We start from the raw sequence: 15,019 nt of genomic DNA, 5'->3' as shown, positions 1-15,019 counted from the left end.
ACGGACGGTGCGCGCTGGCGCAGCGCCCGCAGCTCCCCGGCTCCGCGCCCCGCGGAGCGGCCGCCGGCGGGGAAGCCCCCGGTGACCCTCGCTGGAGCCGTGGGGGCCTTCCGACCCCGGCCCGGTGTCGCTCCCTTCTTGCTCGCCCCACCGGGGACCCCCGCCGTCTCCAGCCCGTGGCCCCCGTCCCTCCGCCCCGGCATTGCGTCCGTGGCCCTTTTGGAAGGGGATAATTCATTCACGCTAAATTTCCTTCTTCTCCGGAAAAATGTTGCAGCTGCAAATGAGCATAATAGGGACGTAATTGTACGGCGTGCCTTTTGTTGTTGTTGTTGGGTTTTTTTTGAGAAATCGATTTGGGCTCAAATAACTCGGCTAAGCACGTTACACCAAAACCATTCAACTAGGAAACAGGAGAAGTAAATTATTGCTGCTTCCTGAACTCTCTGCTTATGATCCCAATAATTAAAATGTGCAGTAATGGCTCCTGCAGCCAGCCTGCGCTTCTCGGGGCAGTTCTCGGAAATGAAGGGCCCGCTTTGGGCGCAGGGGGAGCTGCTGCGGGGCCGGGAGCCTGCCGGGGTCCGCGCCCAGCGCTCGCCTCCCGCATCCCTGCTCCGGGGGAAATAACCCCGGCGGCGGGGAACTCCCCGGGGTAGGGATTTCCCTTCCAGTCCCTCCCGCAAGTCAACTTTCTTGGCTTTTTTTTTTTTCTTTTTTTTTTTTTCACCCCCTCTTTTTTTCCTTTAATCCCCTCCCTCACTGCCCCTGCACAAGGATGGGAGGAGAGAGTCCCGAGCCCCCCCACGGGCAGCGGTGGCCACGCGTGAAGCCCCCCACGCGGTCACAGCACCTCTGCTCGCCCCCGAGGAGGGACCCTTGAGTAATGACAACAACATTCCCAATAGTCCTCCAAAAAAAAAAAAAAAAAAAAGACCCTCTCCATCCCCAAATCCGAGTGGAAGTGGGGGTCCTGCTTGGGGGTGAGCCGGAGAGGAGACCCCCCCATCCCGCACCGCCCTCCTCCGCCCCTCGGCCCCTTCCCGCAGCAGGTACAGCTCGGCCGGGGCGAGCACCCTCGTAAGGCTTTGCGGGATGGGGTGGGTTTTCTGGGTGTTATTTTCTTCTTGTTGTTATTATTTATTTATTTTAGCCTTATTTTTTTTTTTTTTGGAAGCGTGAGTTGGTGTTTATGAGAAGCTTTATGACTCCTGATAAGCTCATCTTTGAGGACGACACAGAACCGTGTTCCTTGAGGAATTGGGGTGGTGACGTCTTTTCTGATACCCGATTATTACGTGACCGGGAAAAAAAAAAAAAAAAGAAAAAAAAAAAAAGGCATTTGATTCATGAATAAAAATCCGGACACCACCACGGGGGCAACAAACAATATTGCCCGTCCTCTAAGGTAACGAGCAGGCGAATGTTTACGAAGAGGGCTCTTGCCGAAGCGGGGTGTTTGCAAAGATTTGGTTGCTAATTGCGTATCAGACGGAAGGCTGCGGAAGGCTGGTCAAGTTTGGAGCCACCGAGCAGGAAGAGAAGAAGAGGAGAAGGCTGAGAAGGCGCTCAGTGAGGGGAGAGAGCTGGGGAAGACAACAGCTCACGCAGCCAGCCCGCGGCTCCCCGCCTCCGCTCCCTCCCGGGCTCGCTCGCTCTCTTCCCCCTTCCCCTGCGCTCCCTTCTCCGGCGACACCTCGCTCCATCCATCCCTCCTCTCCCTTCCCTCGCAGACTCCACTCCAGATCCGCGCTGCTACCTGCAAACTTTTTTTTTTATTATTATTTTCCTTTTCGCTTTTTTTCTTTTTTTCCTCTTTTTTTCCTCTTTTTGGAGCGGATCCCCCTAAAATCAGCAAACAACTCACTGCTGCTTTGGCGGCGTCTTCACCCCGCGGGTCCTTCGCCCATCGGAGAGGCGATGCTACGAGCGTTTTAACTCCTTTCGGCCGCAACTTGGGAGACAGCTCTATTTTTTTCCCCTCTATTTTGGGTTTTTCTTCTTCTTTTCTTTTTTCTTTTTTTTTTTTTCCCCCATATATTTTTTAAAGACCTGCCCTTTTAGTTTCGCAGCCAAACGCTCTTAGTGCCGGGTGTTTAGAGTTTGATGGTAAGGACACGAGGCAGCTCGCCGGGGCCTCCCCGCCGCGGTCCCGGGGCGGGCGGGCGGGCGGGCACCGACGGGGCGGGCGGCGGCGGCACCGCTCCGAGCCGCTCCCCGCTCCGCGCCGCTCCGCCGCCGAGCATCCTTCCCCCGCGGGCTCGGCCAGGGCTTGGTGGGTCGTGGGCGATTTTTTATTTTTTATTTTTATATATCTTTTATTTTTATTTTTTTTATATATATTTTTTTTTGACAGCGGTTTTCCTTTCCCTCCCGCACAGAGTGGCAATGTGTAGCAAAGCGATCCTAGCACTCCTGGTCTATGGCATAATAATGCATTGCAGCGTCTACTGCTCACCTGCGGCTGGACTTCAGTACCCGGCGCTCAGGTGGGTCCGGCCCCCGCCCCGGGGCTCCTCCGGGCCCCCGCAGGCCCTGCTCTTGCTAAGGGAAGGGGGACGAAGTAAGAGGGGAAGGGGGGACAGACACCAAAAGAAACCCCCTCCTCTTTTCCTGCATGCCCACCCTGTCCGTCCTGAGAGAGGATACCCTGGCAGGGCTGTAAGCGCCGGGGGGGACAAGTTGGGGGGATGCTCTGCTGATGGGACAGGCAGCAGGTTGCCCCCCGGCTGCAGCACTAACTTCTCCGGGGAGCCTCTTGTCCCCAGTGACAGGGAGAGGAGGGGGTGGGGAGTTGCCTCCCCCAGGACCCCCCTTCCTGTGTCCCCCCCCCCAGGACCCTGGCAGCTTTGGTTGTCTGCAGCCGGCCGGCGGAGCGGCGAGCATCCCTGCCCTGCCGTGGGCTGGGGGCGGCAGGGTGCCCCGTCGCCTGCTGGCCTGCGAGAGCTGCCGCGGCTCGTGTGGTGCCGGCGGAGTTTGCGGGGTTTCGGTCCCTTCCCCTATTTACCTGTCTTTGTGCCACCTCCCTCCTCGTGGGGGAAGGCGGCTGCCGAGGTGTCGCGGTTTTCTCTCCTTATCCATCTACTCGGCATCGCGGGCTGGTGCCTGTGCCGCCCCTCTCGGCTTGTGCCGGGGGTGCTCGGAGCCCCCCGGAGGCGTTTGGGGCAGCAGCGGGGTCCCCCCGTGGGATGCGCACCGGCCTCTGGACGGCTCCCGGCAGCCCGGTCCCACCCTGCTCGGGGGGCTCGGGGGGGAGCTGTGGGCTCGCTGCTGCCGTCCTGCCACCCCCCCCCCCCCCCCCCCAGCTCGATTTTGCTCCGGGGGGGCCCTGCGGGGGACCCCCGCCTCGCGGCTCGGCTGTGGGAGGGGGGCGATGCCGGGTGGCCCAGGAGGGTGCCCTTTACGGGGTGTCCTTTGGGGGGCTCCGAGGTGTCCTGGCAGGAGCCCGGAGCCCGTCGGGGCTGGCCCAGAGCAGCCCCCTCCCCTCCCCGGGCAGAAGGGCGGCAGGGCGGTGGGCTCGGTGGCCTGCGGGGCCATTAGCCGGCGGCAAGCTGGCTCCCCTCCATTCAAGCGCCTGAATTAGCAGGAGCGAAACACTTTAGCGGCATCTATTATTAATACCTCCGCTAAAGCTCGCGGACAAAAATAGCTGCCTGTATCGTACGATGACCTACATCGTACTGCAGAGAGAGAGAGGCGGGGAGGGCTTGGGGGGGGGGGGGGGAGGTTGGGGGGGAGGGGGGGGACACCGAACCGGAGGGACCTCAAAGGGCAGAGCCACCATTCAACGAACAGCAGCAGCGGGAGCAAGCCCCACCCCAGCCCGCAGGCGTTGCGGGGAGGAGCGGGGCGCAGCCCCCGGGGGGCTGCCGCTGACCTCCCGGTCCCCGTCGGGGATGCTGCAGGCTCCCGGCCAGCCCCTTGCACAGGGCCGGGTGCGTGTGTGCGGGTGTGTGTGTGTGTGTGCGGGTGTGTGTGTGTGCGTGTGTGTGTGTGTGTGTGCGGGTTTGTGCGTGCGGGTGCTGCCCGTGCGTGCGTGCGCTCCGCTTGGGAGGCACCAGGCTCCCAGCTCTCGGCAGAGGGGAGGCTGTTCCTCGGGCCTGGGGATGGGGAAAAAAGGGGGATGCTGGAGGATTTTCCGCGAGCTCGGCGTGCTCCGTCCCTCGTGGTCCTGCCCCGCAGAGGCTGGACGGGGATGGGGCGGGAGGAGCGGGTGGGCACCGCCGGGGGAGACACGGAGGGAGCTGACTCCTTCCCCTTGCTGCTCTCGTTGCCAGGCTGGAGGACGAAGTGTACGACGAGGACGGGAACACTCTGCAGGACTTCGCCTACGACCACGAGCCCCTGGGGATAGCGAGTCCGTCCTCCGTGCTGGGCGAGATGTACACCTTGTACTACCCACCGGAAAAAAGGTGACCGCAGCTCGCGGGGTGGCAGGCGACAATTTCGAGCCGGGTGTGTCCGAGCCGATTGGGGGACAAAAAAAAAACCCAAAAAACCCAAAAAAACCCACCAAGCCGCTAGCAATTAGAGAAAAAATATTAAAAAAATACCCGACCCCAAAACAAACGACCACCTGCCCGGGTCTCGCTTTCCTGCCCGGCCACCAGAAGAAATAGGGTCGCAGCCTTACCTCCTGGAGGGCTGCGGGTGGGGAATGGGGGTCCCGGGGGGGCTCGGGGAGAAGCCGCCCCCCGCAGCCGGCGGGGAGGGCCGGGGGTGTCGCCGCTCACCCGGGGGCTCTTCCCTCCGGCCCCAGGCACGCCGATGGGATCTTCAACAAAGCCTACAGGAAACTCCTGGGCCAGTTGTCCGCCAGGAAATATCTGCACTCCCTGATGGCCAAGCGGGTCGGGTAAGGCTTTCCGCTCGCTCTTTTCCGCGCGGTGGGCGTTGGTGGGCGCTGGAGGGAACAAAGCGCATCGGGCCGCCGCCGGGGATGCCTTGCGCCGGCGGCGGGGCTGGGCTGGGGGGGATGTGGGGGGATGTGGGGGTGTTTGGGGGCTCCCCGAGCCTCAGCCCCCGGCCACGGCTGCCGGGGCTCTCCCGGAGCAGCGGGAGCCCGGCGCCAGCGCCGGCGTGCAGGGAGTTTTCCTCGGTGTAACACGCCCGTGCGCGCATATGTGCATTTAGATCCGTCTTCCTTTCCCCGATTATTATTATTTTATTTTGGTTTCACGCCGAGAAGTTGGGCATCCCCTCCCTTAGACCCCTCCTCCATCCCCGGTCCCCCGTGGGCAGCGGTGTCCCCAGGGGGGTACGCGGCGGGGCGAACCCCCGGGGCGCTCCGTGGCGGCGGCGGGGCAGGGGCGGCGAGACGCCCCCCGCGGGAGGTGACATTTCCTCGGCTGGATGAATAATGCATGGCCGGGGCTGCTGTCTTTGTCTGCCCGCGGAGCCGCCGCGCTGCGCCCCCGGGAGAGGCGGCTCGGGGCCGGGGGGCGCGGAGGGGCGCGGAGCGGGGCGGAGCTGGGCTGGTGGTGGAGCTGGGCTGATGGGGATGTGCTGGTGATGCTGTGCTGGTGACGATGCTGTGCTGGTGGTGGAGTTGTGCTGGTGATGCTGTGCTGGTACTGCTATGCTGGTGATAGAGCTGTGCTGGTGGTGGAGTTGTGCTGGTGGTGCTGTGCTGGTGATGCTGTGCCGATGGAGCTGTGCTGGTGATGCTGTGCTGGTGGTGGAGCTGTGCTGGTGGTGATGCTGTGCTGATGGAGCTGTGCTTCTCGGTGCTTGCAGCGGTGCCAGCAGCGGCCTGGGGGACGAGGCGGAACCGCTCACCAAGCGGCACATAGACGGCATCTTCACGGACAGCTACAGCCGCTACCGGAAACAAATGGCTGTCAAGAAATACTTAGCGGCCGTCCTGGGGAAAAGGTATAAACAAAGAGTTAAAAACAAAGGACGCCGAGTAGCGTATTTGTAGCGATGAGTAACCAGCCCCTCCCGTGTATACAAAGTCCTGAGAGAGAGAGAGAGAGAGAGAGAAAGAGAGAGAGAGAGAGAGAGAGAGAGAGAAACCCACCACCAACAAAAAAAATCTAAACAAAAACAAAAGTCATTTCCAAACTGACTGAACAATCACCGCTCCTGTGTTATCTAAACATGTATTTATGTATGAAGTAAAGCCATTAAATGAATATTTTGATAATAATATTGTTTTTCTTTTGTACAAAAGCACTAGAGAAACGCACAGATCTACTTTGTGGACCAATCCTTAAGTTATATATAATATATAAATATATATATATAAATACTACTACGAATACTAAAGAACAATTCTTCATATAAAGCCTGCACAAGAACAAGAATTCGCCTGAGCTGTTTATGTTTTTATATAAAATAAATAGAAAAAAAAGACAATCATTGTTTTGAATATTACTCCTATTTTTGTAATGGAAATTAAAAGGATAGTATTTTTATCCGCGACAGGGTCGAAGACATTAATTTTCACCATTTGCTACTGTACATAGAGAAGGATGCCCTGCTCCCAGGGGATTTTGAGGAAAATGATTTGGGAGAATTGCTGAAGCAGATTCTTCCCCCGGTGAGTCTCAAGGCAGGCTCCTTTGCCACTAGCTCTCTGAAGGGGCAGCGTCCCCTTTGCTCTAGATTTCGATTTTTTAGTTTTATTTTTCCTGCTTTCTTTGATTCCAGTCGTATCTGTATTAGTGTCTCCTCAAATAATGAGCTTAGAGGACAATCCCCACGCGAAAACAACAGCTCGATCCAAATTGTGCACATCTCTGTTGCCTATTGGAGGGAGAATAGTTAAAAAAAAAAAAAAAGGAAAAAAAAAAAAAGAAAACCAAAACCAAAACTCAAGACCAAAAAATACCTAAAACCCCAACGACCCCCGAAGCAAGGATAGCGAGCACCCAGCCCCGCGCAGTGCTCTTGTGGCCGGCCGGGCAGGGCTGCGGGGCAGAGCGGAGCCAGGACCCTTTGGGGACCAGCGGGGACGTGAGCTGGGGTGGCCCCAAGGGGCCGGGGGTCCAGAGGCGACCCCCCCTCCGATCCGCTACCCAACTGCCGCGGGCAGCTCGGTACTGGACCTGGATGCAAAGTACAGTGTGTTACTCTCCAGTGCTGTCCATGCTTCTCATCGTGTGTAAATGAGCAGGGTTCTCGCCTTCGCATTTTTTCGGTCGGAGTTGCTCTTTTCTTTGACTGTTGTTGTTATTATTATTATTATTATTACTATTATTATTATTTCTTATAGACCCTCCCGCCTCTCATCCTCTCTTCGCACTTTTCCAAACACCGTTTAACCCACCCGAGTCACCTTTTTTTTATAATTATTTTTGGGGTTATGTTCTTTTTGGGGAAAAAAAAAAAAAAAGATTGTGAACGCTCTCTCACTCCTTTGTTCTGTTTTATGCAAGCTCTTATTGTAAAAGTTTAGGAACCCCTGTTGTAGCTACCACTAAAGAATTATGCACTACTACTAAAGTTTTTGTTCCTTGTTTATTGAGTTTGGAGGTAAAATGTATTTTTCTACATTCTGGCTTATTGCTTAGTAAAATTTATTTCATAAAACGAACTTTTGTCATACAAGAATGTGTAGTGTTCACCTGTGGTCCGGTTTCTAACGAGATAAACCATTTTCACCTCATCTCTCTATGTACGGACTCCTATCTTACCTTGCACCCGGGGGACCGTCGGCAGCGGCGATCCCGGCCGGGGGGCTCGCCCCCCTCCCTGCCCGCGGGCAGGTGGCGGAGGAGGACACGTAGGTACCGCTTCCTTCCTTCCAGCTCCCCACACAAACCTTACAGGAGTCTTTCCACAAAAAAAAAAAAAAAAAAAAAAAGAAAAAAAAAGAAAAAAAAAAGAAACAGCCCCGAATTCGAGCCGTCGATTGCTTACGAAAACAACGTCCCTCATCCTCTCCCAGCCCCCCCCCCCCCCAAAAAAAAAAGAAAAAAAAGAAAAAAGCCTCGGGCAAAACCGCCCCCGGGGACAGCCCCGGCCCCGGGCAGAGCTCCGGGGGGGGGGGGGGTCCGGGTGCTGCCGTCCGGGCTCCTGGGGCCGAGGGCCGCGGGGCTCAGTTTGCAGCTTTGGTGCCTTCTCTTCACCTTGTAAATCGCCACGAGTTGACGGATGGCTATCTAGTGGCCCTACGATGCTGCAACACATCGGCTTGCGTTTTTAGTCGTACTTCTGTCTTCTGTTCTGTGGCAATGGGCAGAGTTTGCTGTGTTTGTGTCGGCTGTGGTGTAATGACCTAGGGCTCTCTTGACGTTTTCTTTCTGACCTTAGCCGTTCGAGTTCAGTGGCTAGCTGCAAGCATCATGAAGTGACCGCCTAGGTTATCCTCTGTGTACTTTTTAGAAACGCCAACAGCCTTACCAAAACTTGAGCAGATTTGAGATACAGTGCTAGTTTAGGTAGATGTTAGTCTTGGAGAACTTATTTTGTGTGCGAATGAATATAAACAGAACTGCAGCAAAGTATTATTACACACATGATATCTATAACTAGGACTTTGATAACTGTTATACAAAGTGTGTAAAGTTTGTATTAATAAATTTTTGTAAACAATGCAATTTCGTCTAGTGTTTGGGGGAGAGGAACCTAGAAGCTAGCAGTGAAAGCTGCATCGCATTTTAAAAAAAAAAATAATTAATTCATTTTTAACATTTAATCAGTGCTTCTAACTTTTCGTGCCTGGCATACCTTCTTATTCAGTCTCCACATGTTGTCACCAAATCACCCCTAACGCCTTTACTGGTGCTTATTCTTCTGCTCGAGTCCATTAAGAGGAACTGCCGAAGCAAGTCTAGCTCCACACACACGGCACCGAAACCCCAGCTTTCCAAGATCCGCAGCCCGGTGCCCCTCTCTCTGCCAATTCCCGTGCTCAGGAGCCATTCTTTTCCAGCGGCGTTGGTCTGTTGGAGGAGCTCGTCACCTAATCCGCTTTTAATGAGCTGTGTGTGTGCTGACACCCTCCCGGCACCTCCCGGCTCGGGCGGTGGTGGCGACTCGCTTTGGCTCAAGGTTGTGCCGGGCTGTCCTAAAAAATGTGCCTGCGACACATCAAGACTTGCTTAGGGCTTAAGGAGTAATAGGCGGCCGCAACGAAAAAGCGCAGGCAGGGTGGTTTGTCGGCACAAAGCCGAGGACAGGATATCCGACCTTTAATCTTCAATTCCGTTTATCAATAGCTGCTCGTGTTTATTATTTTTATTGTAGCTCAGGGACTATATTCAGCTACGTTGAAAGGTAACAGCAATTTAGCTTAAACTAAACTCTATTTCCTTCTAAGCTCATACAATTAAAAACTAAAGCACAGGAATTAAATGACAATTTCCTAGCAAATTATTTTAAAAAAAACCTATAAGTCCAGGATTTGAAACAGACTGGTCATATCCTCCCCGCCATGTGTTCACCTTATACGCTAATTTCGACAACAGCATTTTCCTGACTAACAGGACATTGAGAGAACTTAAAACACCGCTGGTATCGGTGGTATGCGTGCAGAATTAGTGCAAAGCCAGATAAAAGCTCTGATTCAGGGCAGATTCGCTCAGAGAAGAATGCAAAGAGATACTCATTGGGGGGAGGGCGAGAGAACAGGGATTTCTCAAAGTAACAGTGTAAGAAAATCAAGTCACTGCTTCCCAAGGACAGCACAGAGTGACAAACTGCTGTTAGGTTTATTCAGTAATTATGCAGTGCTCATGCATATAATCCCATTACATTTCGTGCCCACCTAGAAAGAGAATGTGCTTAAGAGATCCAAGCTGAAGACCTGCTTGGCATTGGTTGTTCGAGATTGGCCCACCTGAAAAAATGTGGTCTTCAAGTCCTGACACTTGTGGAAGATGTGCAGAAGGGGTGCAGACTTCTGCTGTACATGGCAGAGATGTTCCTAGACCTAAGCTACTGAAATCACTCATTACTGAATCAAATATGATTTCAGGAGGAAGCTCAGCTCTGTTCCCAGTGATTGAAACTGCTACCTGGAGCGATACGCTTGGAAAATATTGTTCAATACTGAGTCATATAGCGTGAGTTTTGTGGGAATGCCTGGTAATTTGCGTGCTGCTGCTGTATGGCTCCCTCCAGCAATGGAGAAAAAGTCTTCTGGGGGAATAAGAATGACTGGACAACACATGATTTTGGAACCCTGCATTGTGAAAACCTCCCAAAATTCAAAGTGACAAACTCTTGTCAGTTAGTAAAGGAGGCTGAGCAGAGCAGGACATGCAGTCCAGACCCCAGCCTTCAGAAAGGTGTTGCAGTGCCACGTCTGTCACATAGCTGAACTTGGCATCAAAGCCAGAAAGCCTCAAAGAATACATTTCTGTAGAACTTTAGTGTAACTCTGGACGTGACCAATGCCTTCCTGTCACAAGATGTGCTTGCAGAGGTGCTGATCTCCTCTCCGTGTGCCTGTCAAGACTTTTTCAGCCTTCTTCATAAACGGAAGTTCATCCATTGGCTGTATATGTTTTCACCTAGAGTTAAGGAAAATAGAAAATCAGCAGGAAGTTTGATCTTTTGGGGGCTTGCTCCCTGATACTTTTGCAACTTAATTTCCTGCAAGGAAAGCATGTTCCTGAAAATTTTAAGGACTTGTTTCTTAGCTTCTCAAAGTGCATATCCTTTTAACGACACTCATAGATTTTTTAAGACCCGAGGGGACTCTTACAATCATCTACTCTATCTTAGATAATACAGGGCATAGGATTTCATGGAGTCCTTCATTTAGCATTTAATTTCTGAGTGATCTATTCTCTATGACAGCAGTAATGATCACAAGACTTGCAGGAATGGTGTATTTGCTGGATAAGTTGTTCCAAATGGTGCAGTTTAGCACTCTGTGCCCTGTTTCAGTTTGTTTCATTTTAAAGTCCAGGATATTTGCAGCCTGCTGAAGAATCTCTAATGCCTGGAGATTTTCCTCTCCATGTAGGCAGTCTCAGGGAGAGATTTACTCTCCTCCATGCCCTACCTTTGAGGTAGAAAGATTGATCTTCAAGTGCTCACAGTAAGGGAGATTTTGATTACTTCTGAACCACTTGCATTTTTTAATTTCTGTAGTAAGGTTTTGAGACTAGAAATGGTTACAGTATCTGGCAATGACAACCTCAAGGATGTGGCAAAAAGTGATAACTTTTCTCTTCTTCCCCAGGTGTTGTTGGTTGCTAGCAGGTGTCACATTTGCTCTCTTGGCTATTGCGTCATGATGGGAGATCAAAATCCTTTCCCACACCTTGCTTCTTTTCTGGATGATTACTTCACATACCTAGAGGCCATGGCCCTATCTTGCTCCCAGAGACATCCATTTCTTCCTGCATAACCACCATGTTTTGTCATCTCCATTGTCACCTGGCACCCATTCCTGTAGCTCTCAGAAAGAGCAAACCCATGACAGCAATGCCATTTCTGTATTGTGATATACGGGCCAAATCCAACACCAGTGCAGATCTGTGTAATCATGTCAGAGAAGGATTTGGTCCAGCTGGAGCACAAATCCTGGGACAGAGCAAATCACACAGTGACTCGTGGCAGGCTGCTGGCCAAATCTCCTCAGCTATTCTTGGGCTCCTAGAGGCAATCCCATCTTGACGCAGCCAAGGTCCATTACTCTAAACATGTGTGGGACATCTTTAGCAAGTGCCTTTTGCTAAAACTGAGTGTGGTTCAGTTACTTACTTGGAATACCTGGAGAAGATGAGAAGGATATGAGTCATTAGAGGTAAAGGGGTTGAACTGCTAAGGCAGAATAAGTGTGAAACCTATGGTATCTTTTGCATCTTTTGCAGTAAATAGTTAACTGGCTGTTGAGAAGGTTTTTCTGAGCCTAAAAATGGGATTTATTTTTGAACAAAGTAATTTAAGAACCAGAAATATGCCAGATTACAAGCAGTGGAAACAAGCATCCTATGTTTGCCATTTATACAAGAGTGTTTGTTTTACAACTTCAACAATGATAAAAAAATCCAAGATAGATAGTTGCATTGATCTCTGAAACAGCATAGTTCCTTTATGTGGTCCACAGAAAATAGACCTCTTTCTCTTGAGGCTTTGAGATGAGTTTCAGCAATTTTTCTTCAAAGAGAACCTTGTGGAGTTTTATGGCATTATGAATTAGAGAAGTTGGACAGAAAAAGGGCAGTCACTTCTGGTTCCTCCATGGTGTCATCCAATATCTTAATAACAGGATATGAGGAGCTGCATAGGTATAATTGGATGGGACAAATTCTGTCATGAATAAAGACCTACCAGATGACATTGTCAGTGTGGAAATGTGAACTGGAGAAAGGATAGGGAGGTAGGGAATGAACAGTTCTACTAGAAAGGGAATTTCAGTTGCCATCTTCAACAGATCCCTCAAAACAGGCATCCAGCTTGGAACCTGTTTTTCTCATTTGCTGGATTAACCGCTTGGGAGTGCAGGGCCCACTAATTTCATCTGGGTGTTAAAGGGTAGAGAAATTTTAACAAAAATTCTGTATTTTTTTCCTCTTGGCTGCACATTTCTGTAAGTCTTGGGTTTTGTCTGTTTCTTTGTTCATATTGGACAGGCTGGTCAGCCTCATATCCTGTCTAGTTTTGTAGGGTTAATATACTCCTCTGGCAGTGTATATCCAATGTGGTATGTGTATTTACAGGTGGAGAGGGCAGACTGAGGAAATAGTTGCCTGGGCTAAAGGGTTTACCATTCAAGATTTGACAACAGATCTAAATTTGTATTCATTTTGGACAGATTAGATCAGACTCAGCCTATGGCTGGTCTCTGTTTTGACATTTATCTTCATGGTGAGAAGAATGGTTACTTTTGAGTGTTGGAGTTATGAATAAATGACTGTCTTTCCCTCAGGAGTGAAGATTAGTGTCACAAGAAATCAGCCATCATGTATGTTATATGCTGGATGTGTGCTCCCTCAGCTCCCACTGCCTGGATGGGATTGAAACTTCACTGACAGTTTGAGAGGATGAAGAGTGCTTGGGCGGTGTGGGAATCAGGCTGCTCTGAAAATGGTTAAACTCCTAATCAGTTGTGAGCTGTTATGTCACCAGCAAAATAACAATATATGTAAATTAATTCATAAAAATAGCACAAAGAAATCTTTCTCTCCCTTGCTATGTATACACATGCATATGTGTATGTATATACACATATTTCTAAATGAGACAAAAATGATAGGAACACAATAAAGTTACAATATTTATGTATTGGCCATAGCTAAACTTAGATACAACATCTAATTTACACTGACGTCTTTCTTTAACAAGTTTTGTAGGAGAAATGATTTAAGTTCAAGGAAGTGCAGTGAGTCATCTGTACGGTGGGCCAGTGGCTGAGCTAAGTTTAGAATCAAGGGGAAGTTTGGATCTTCTGGCTCCAAGTTTTTCCCTTTACATCTCTGCTTTTCTCAAACATTCTTTATGCTTACGAAAAAAAAAAAAGAAACTTTCTTCACACTTTTTTTTTTTTTTTTATGTGTCCCTGGTTCTCTGGTCTTGAACAGTAAATCTCATTCTGAAAAATCAGGTTACCTGATGACCTTGCAGGTATTACATTGTGATAGCTCTGTTTTCAGAGGGCTAAGATTCAAAAGCGTAAATGAAAGGTGAGATCAGTCCATGTGATACCTGCGCAAGGAAGCATTCTGCATCACAAGAGAACAAATCAAGTGAGGCTGAGCGAGGCCAGCCCACCCCAGCCCACCCAATCCAACTTTTGTTGCTGTCTGCCCATGATAAAACTGTACATAGGCATTCTCTTCAGCTCTCTCGCCTTCCAAGATCTTTTTTTTTGGGTCATTGGCTTTCCTGTCCAAACAAGAGAATCCTACAGATTATGTGGCAACACCACCCATGTGAAATCCATCTCTTTCCTTGTCTGAGAGGTGCCTCCAAGCCAGAACAGGGGAAGATTAGTGCTCTTTCTCCATTAGTGGGTTATGAGTCCGTCTCCTCTGTGCCAGAGCTGGGGACATTCCTCTTACGTGGCCTGGGTTGGAACCTCGTGTGTTCCCCCCAGCTCTTGCAGCCTCTCCCCAGCACATCCTGGTGGATGGGTATTACAAGGCACTACCTGTTTCTGATACAAATCAAATGGTTAATCTGCTGTTGTATAGCTTCTATTGATTTTATTTTATTTTTTATTTTATTTTTTTTCCCCCTTGGCCAATAAATATATACAAACTAAAAAAACTGGCCCAAATTCTATAAGACTATGCTTGTTTAATGACTTCTGTTTTCCCTGGCTGGCTGGCTGCATTGCTGTGTTTTGCATCAGGAAAGAGTCATGACACAGCTAAGAGGTGATTAAACCAGGGACTTCGTGTAGCACACTGCATGCAGACAGGTGGAACATTTATACCAAAAGGAAGCTGTTTTCTGATTACATCTGACTTTGCTATAATAAAATGCAGTTATGTTTTATAACAGTTTCATTTTATTCTAGTTATACTGCGATGACAGGATTATTACAACACTGTTTATGCTTTTTGCTAAGCTTAGTCATTGTTTAATCTTATAAACAGAGAGTCAGCTTCAAGCCTGATAGTTGTTGCAGCTCACGCTCCTGAGCCCTACCACAGCTGTAGGTACAACGAGACAGTGATGTAAAATCAGTTAGATAGCCCGGTCATTATAATAGCCCCACCAGGGGAACCTCATACTACTGTTACTGTCCACTAGAGTTGGGCACTTGGAGAAAATGAAAATATTGAAGTTTGCCTTGAAGTGAATAACTATTAATTATCGATTATCAGCATCCAACAGGAGTGTGACTGCAGTCACTATTGGCCAATGCTCTACTCAGCCTTATCTTACCAATAACAATGGGGTTAATGTCAACGGAGCCACAAGCAGAACAAAAATGCCACTCGGCAGGAGTGAGCTTCATCAGAATCTGACCCCGTCTTGTTAAAGATGACTTCTTCAGCATGTGCAGTCTTTTCACATTCTAGATCAGTGGCTCCTGAAAGGTGGGCTTCAGAGTCAGAAAATCACAACACGTCCTGGTAACATCACAGCGAGCAGCTGTCACTCTGGT

At 50.3% G+C, this 15,019-nt stretch overlaps 1 protein-coding gene across 3 annotated transcripts; it reads left to right on the top strand.

The window, feature by feature from the left end:
- The first annotated feature begins 1,180 nt into the window (after positions 1–1,180).
- Positions 1,181–6,817, top strand: ADCYAP1 (adenylate cyclase activating polypeptide 1). 3 transcript variants are annotated; one of them, XM_080580268.1, is made up of 5 exons: positions 1,181–1,408; positions 2,382–2,489; positions 4,278–4,412; positions 4,760–4,855; positions 5,737–6,817. In XM_080580268.1, exons 1-5 carry the CDS (start codon positions 1,350–1,352, stop codon positions 5,921–5,923), a joined length of 585 nt encoding a protein of 194 aa, XP_080436394.1. In that variant the 5' UTR covers positions 1,181–1,349; the 3' UTR covers positions 5,924–6,817. The 3 variants fall into 3 exon arrangements, with proteins under 3 accessions (XP_080436394.1, XP_080436395.1, XP_080436396.1); XM_080580269.1 differs by lacking the exon at positions 1,181–1,408 and adding an exon at positions 1,415–2,109; XM_080580270.1 differs by lacking the exon at positions 1,181–1,408 and adding an exon at positions 1,415–2,109 and having other exon boundaries at positions 2,357–2,489.
- Positions 6,818–15,019: the final 8,202 nt, after the last annotated feature.

This window comes from Anser brachyrhynchus, assembly GCF_964034855.1.
Source record: "Anser brachyrhynchus genome assembly, chromosome: 2".
NCBI classification, from domain to species: domain Eukaryota; kingdom Metazoa; phylum Chordata; class Aves; order Anseriformes; family Anatidae; genus Anser; species Anser brachyrhynchus.
The sequence above is the reverse complement of the archived record's forward strand: the minus strand, read 5'-3'. Positions and strand labels throughout refer to the sequence as shown.

Coding starts and splice junctions, on each gene's coding strand:
- ADCYAP1 (XM_080580268.1), top strand. CDS start 1,350: ATGAATAAAAATCCGGACACCACCACGGGGGCAACAAACAATATTGCC. Junction 1,409..2,381: donor AATATTGCCCGTCCTCTAAG/GTAACGAGCAGG, acceptor CCTCCCGCACAG/AGTGGCAATGTGTAGCAAAG. Junction 4,413..4,759: donor TACTACCCACCGGAAAAAAG/GTGACCGCAGCT, acceptor CTCCGGCCCCAG/GCACGCCGATGGGATCTTCA.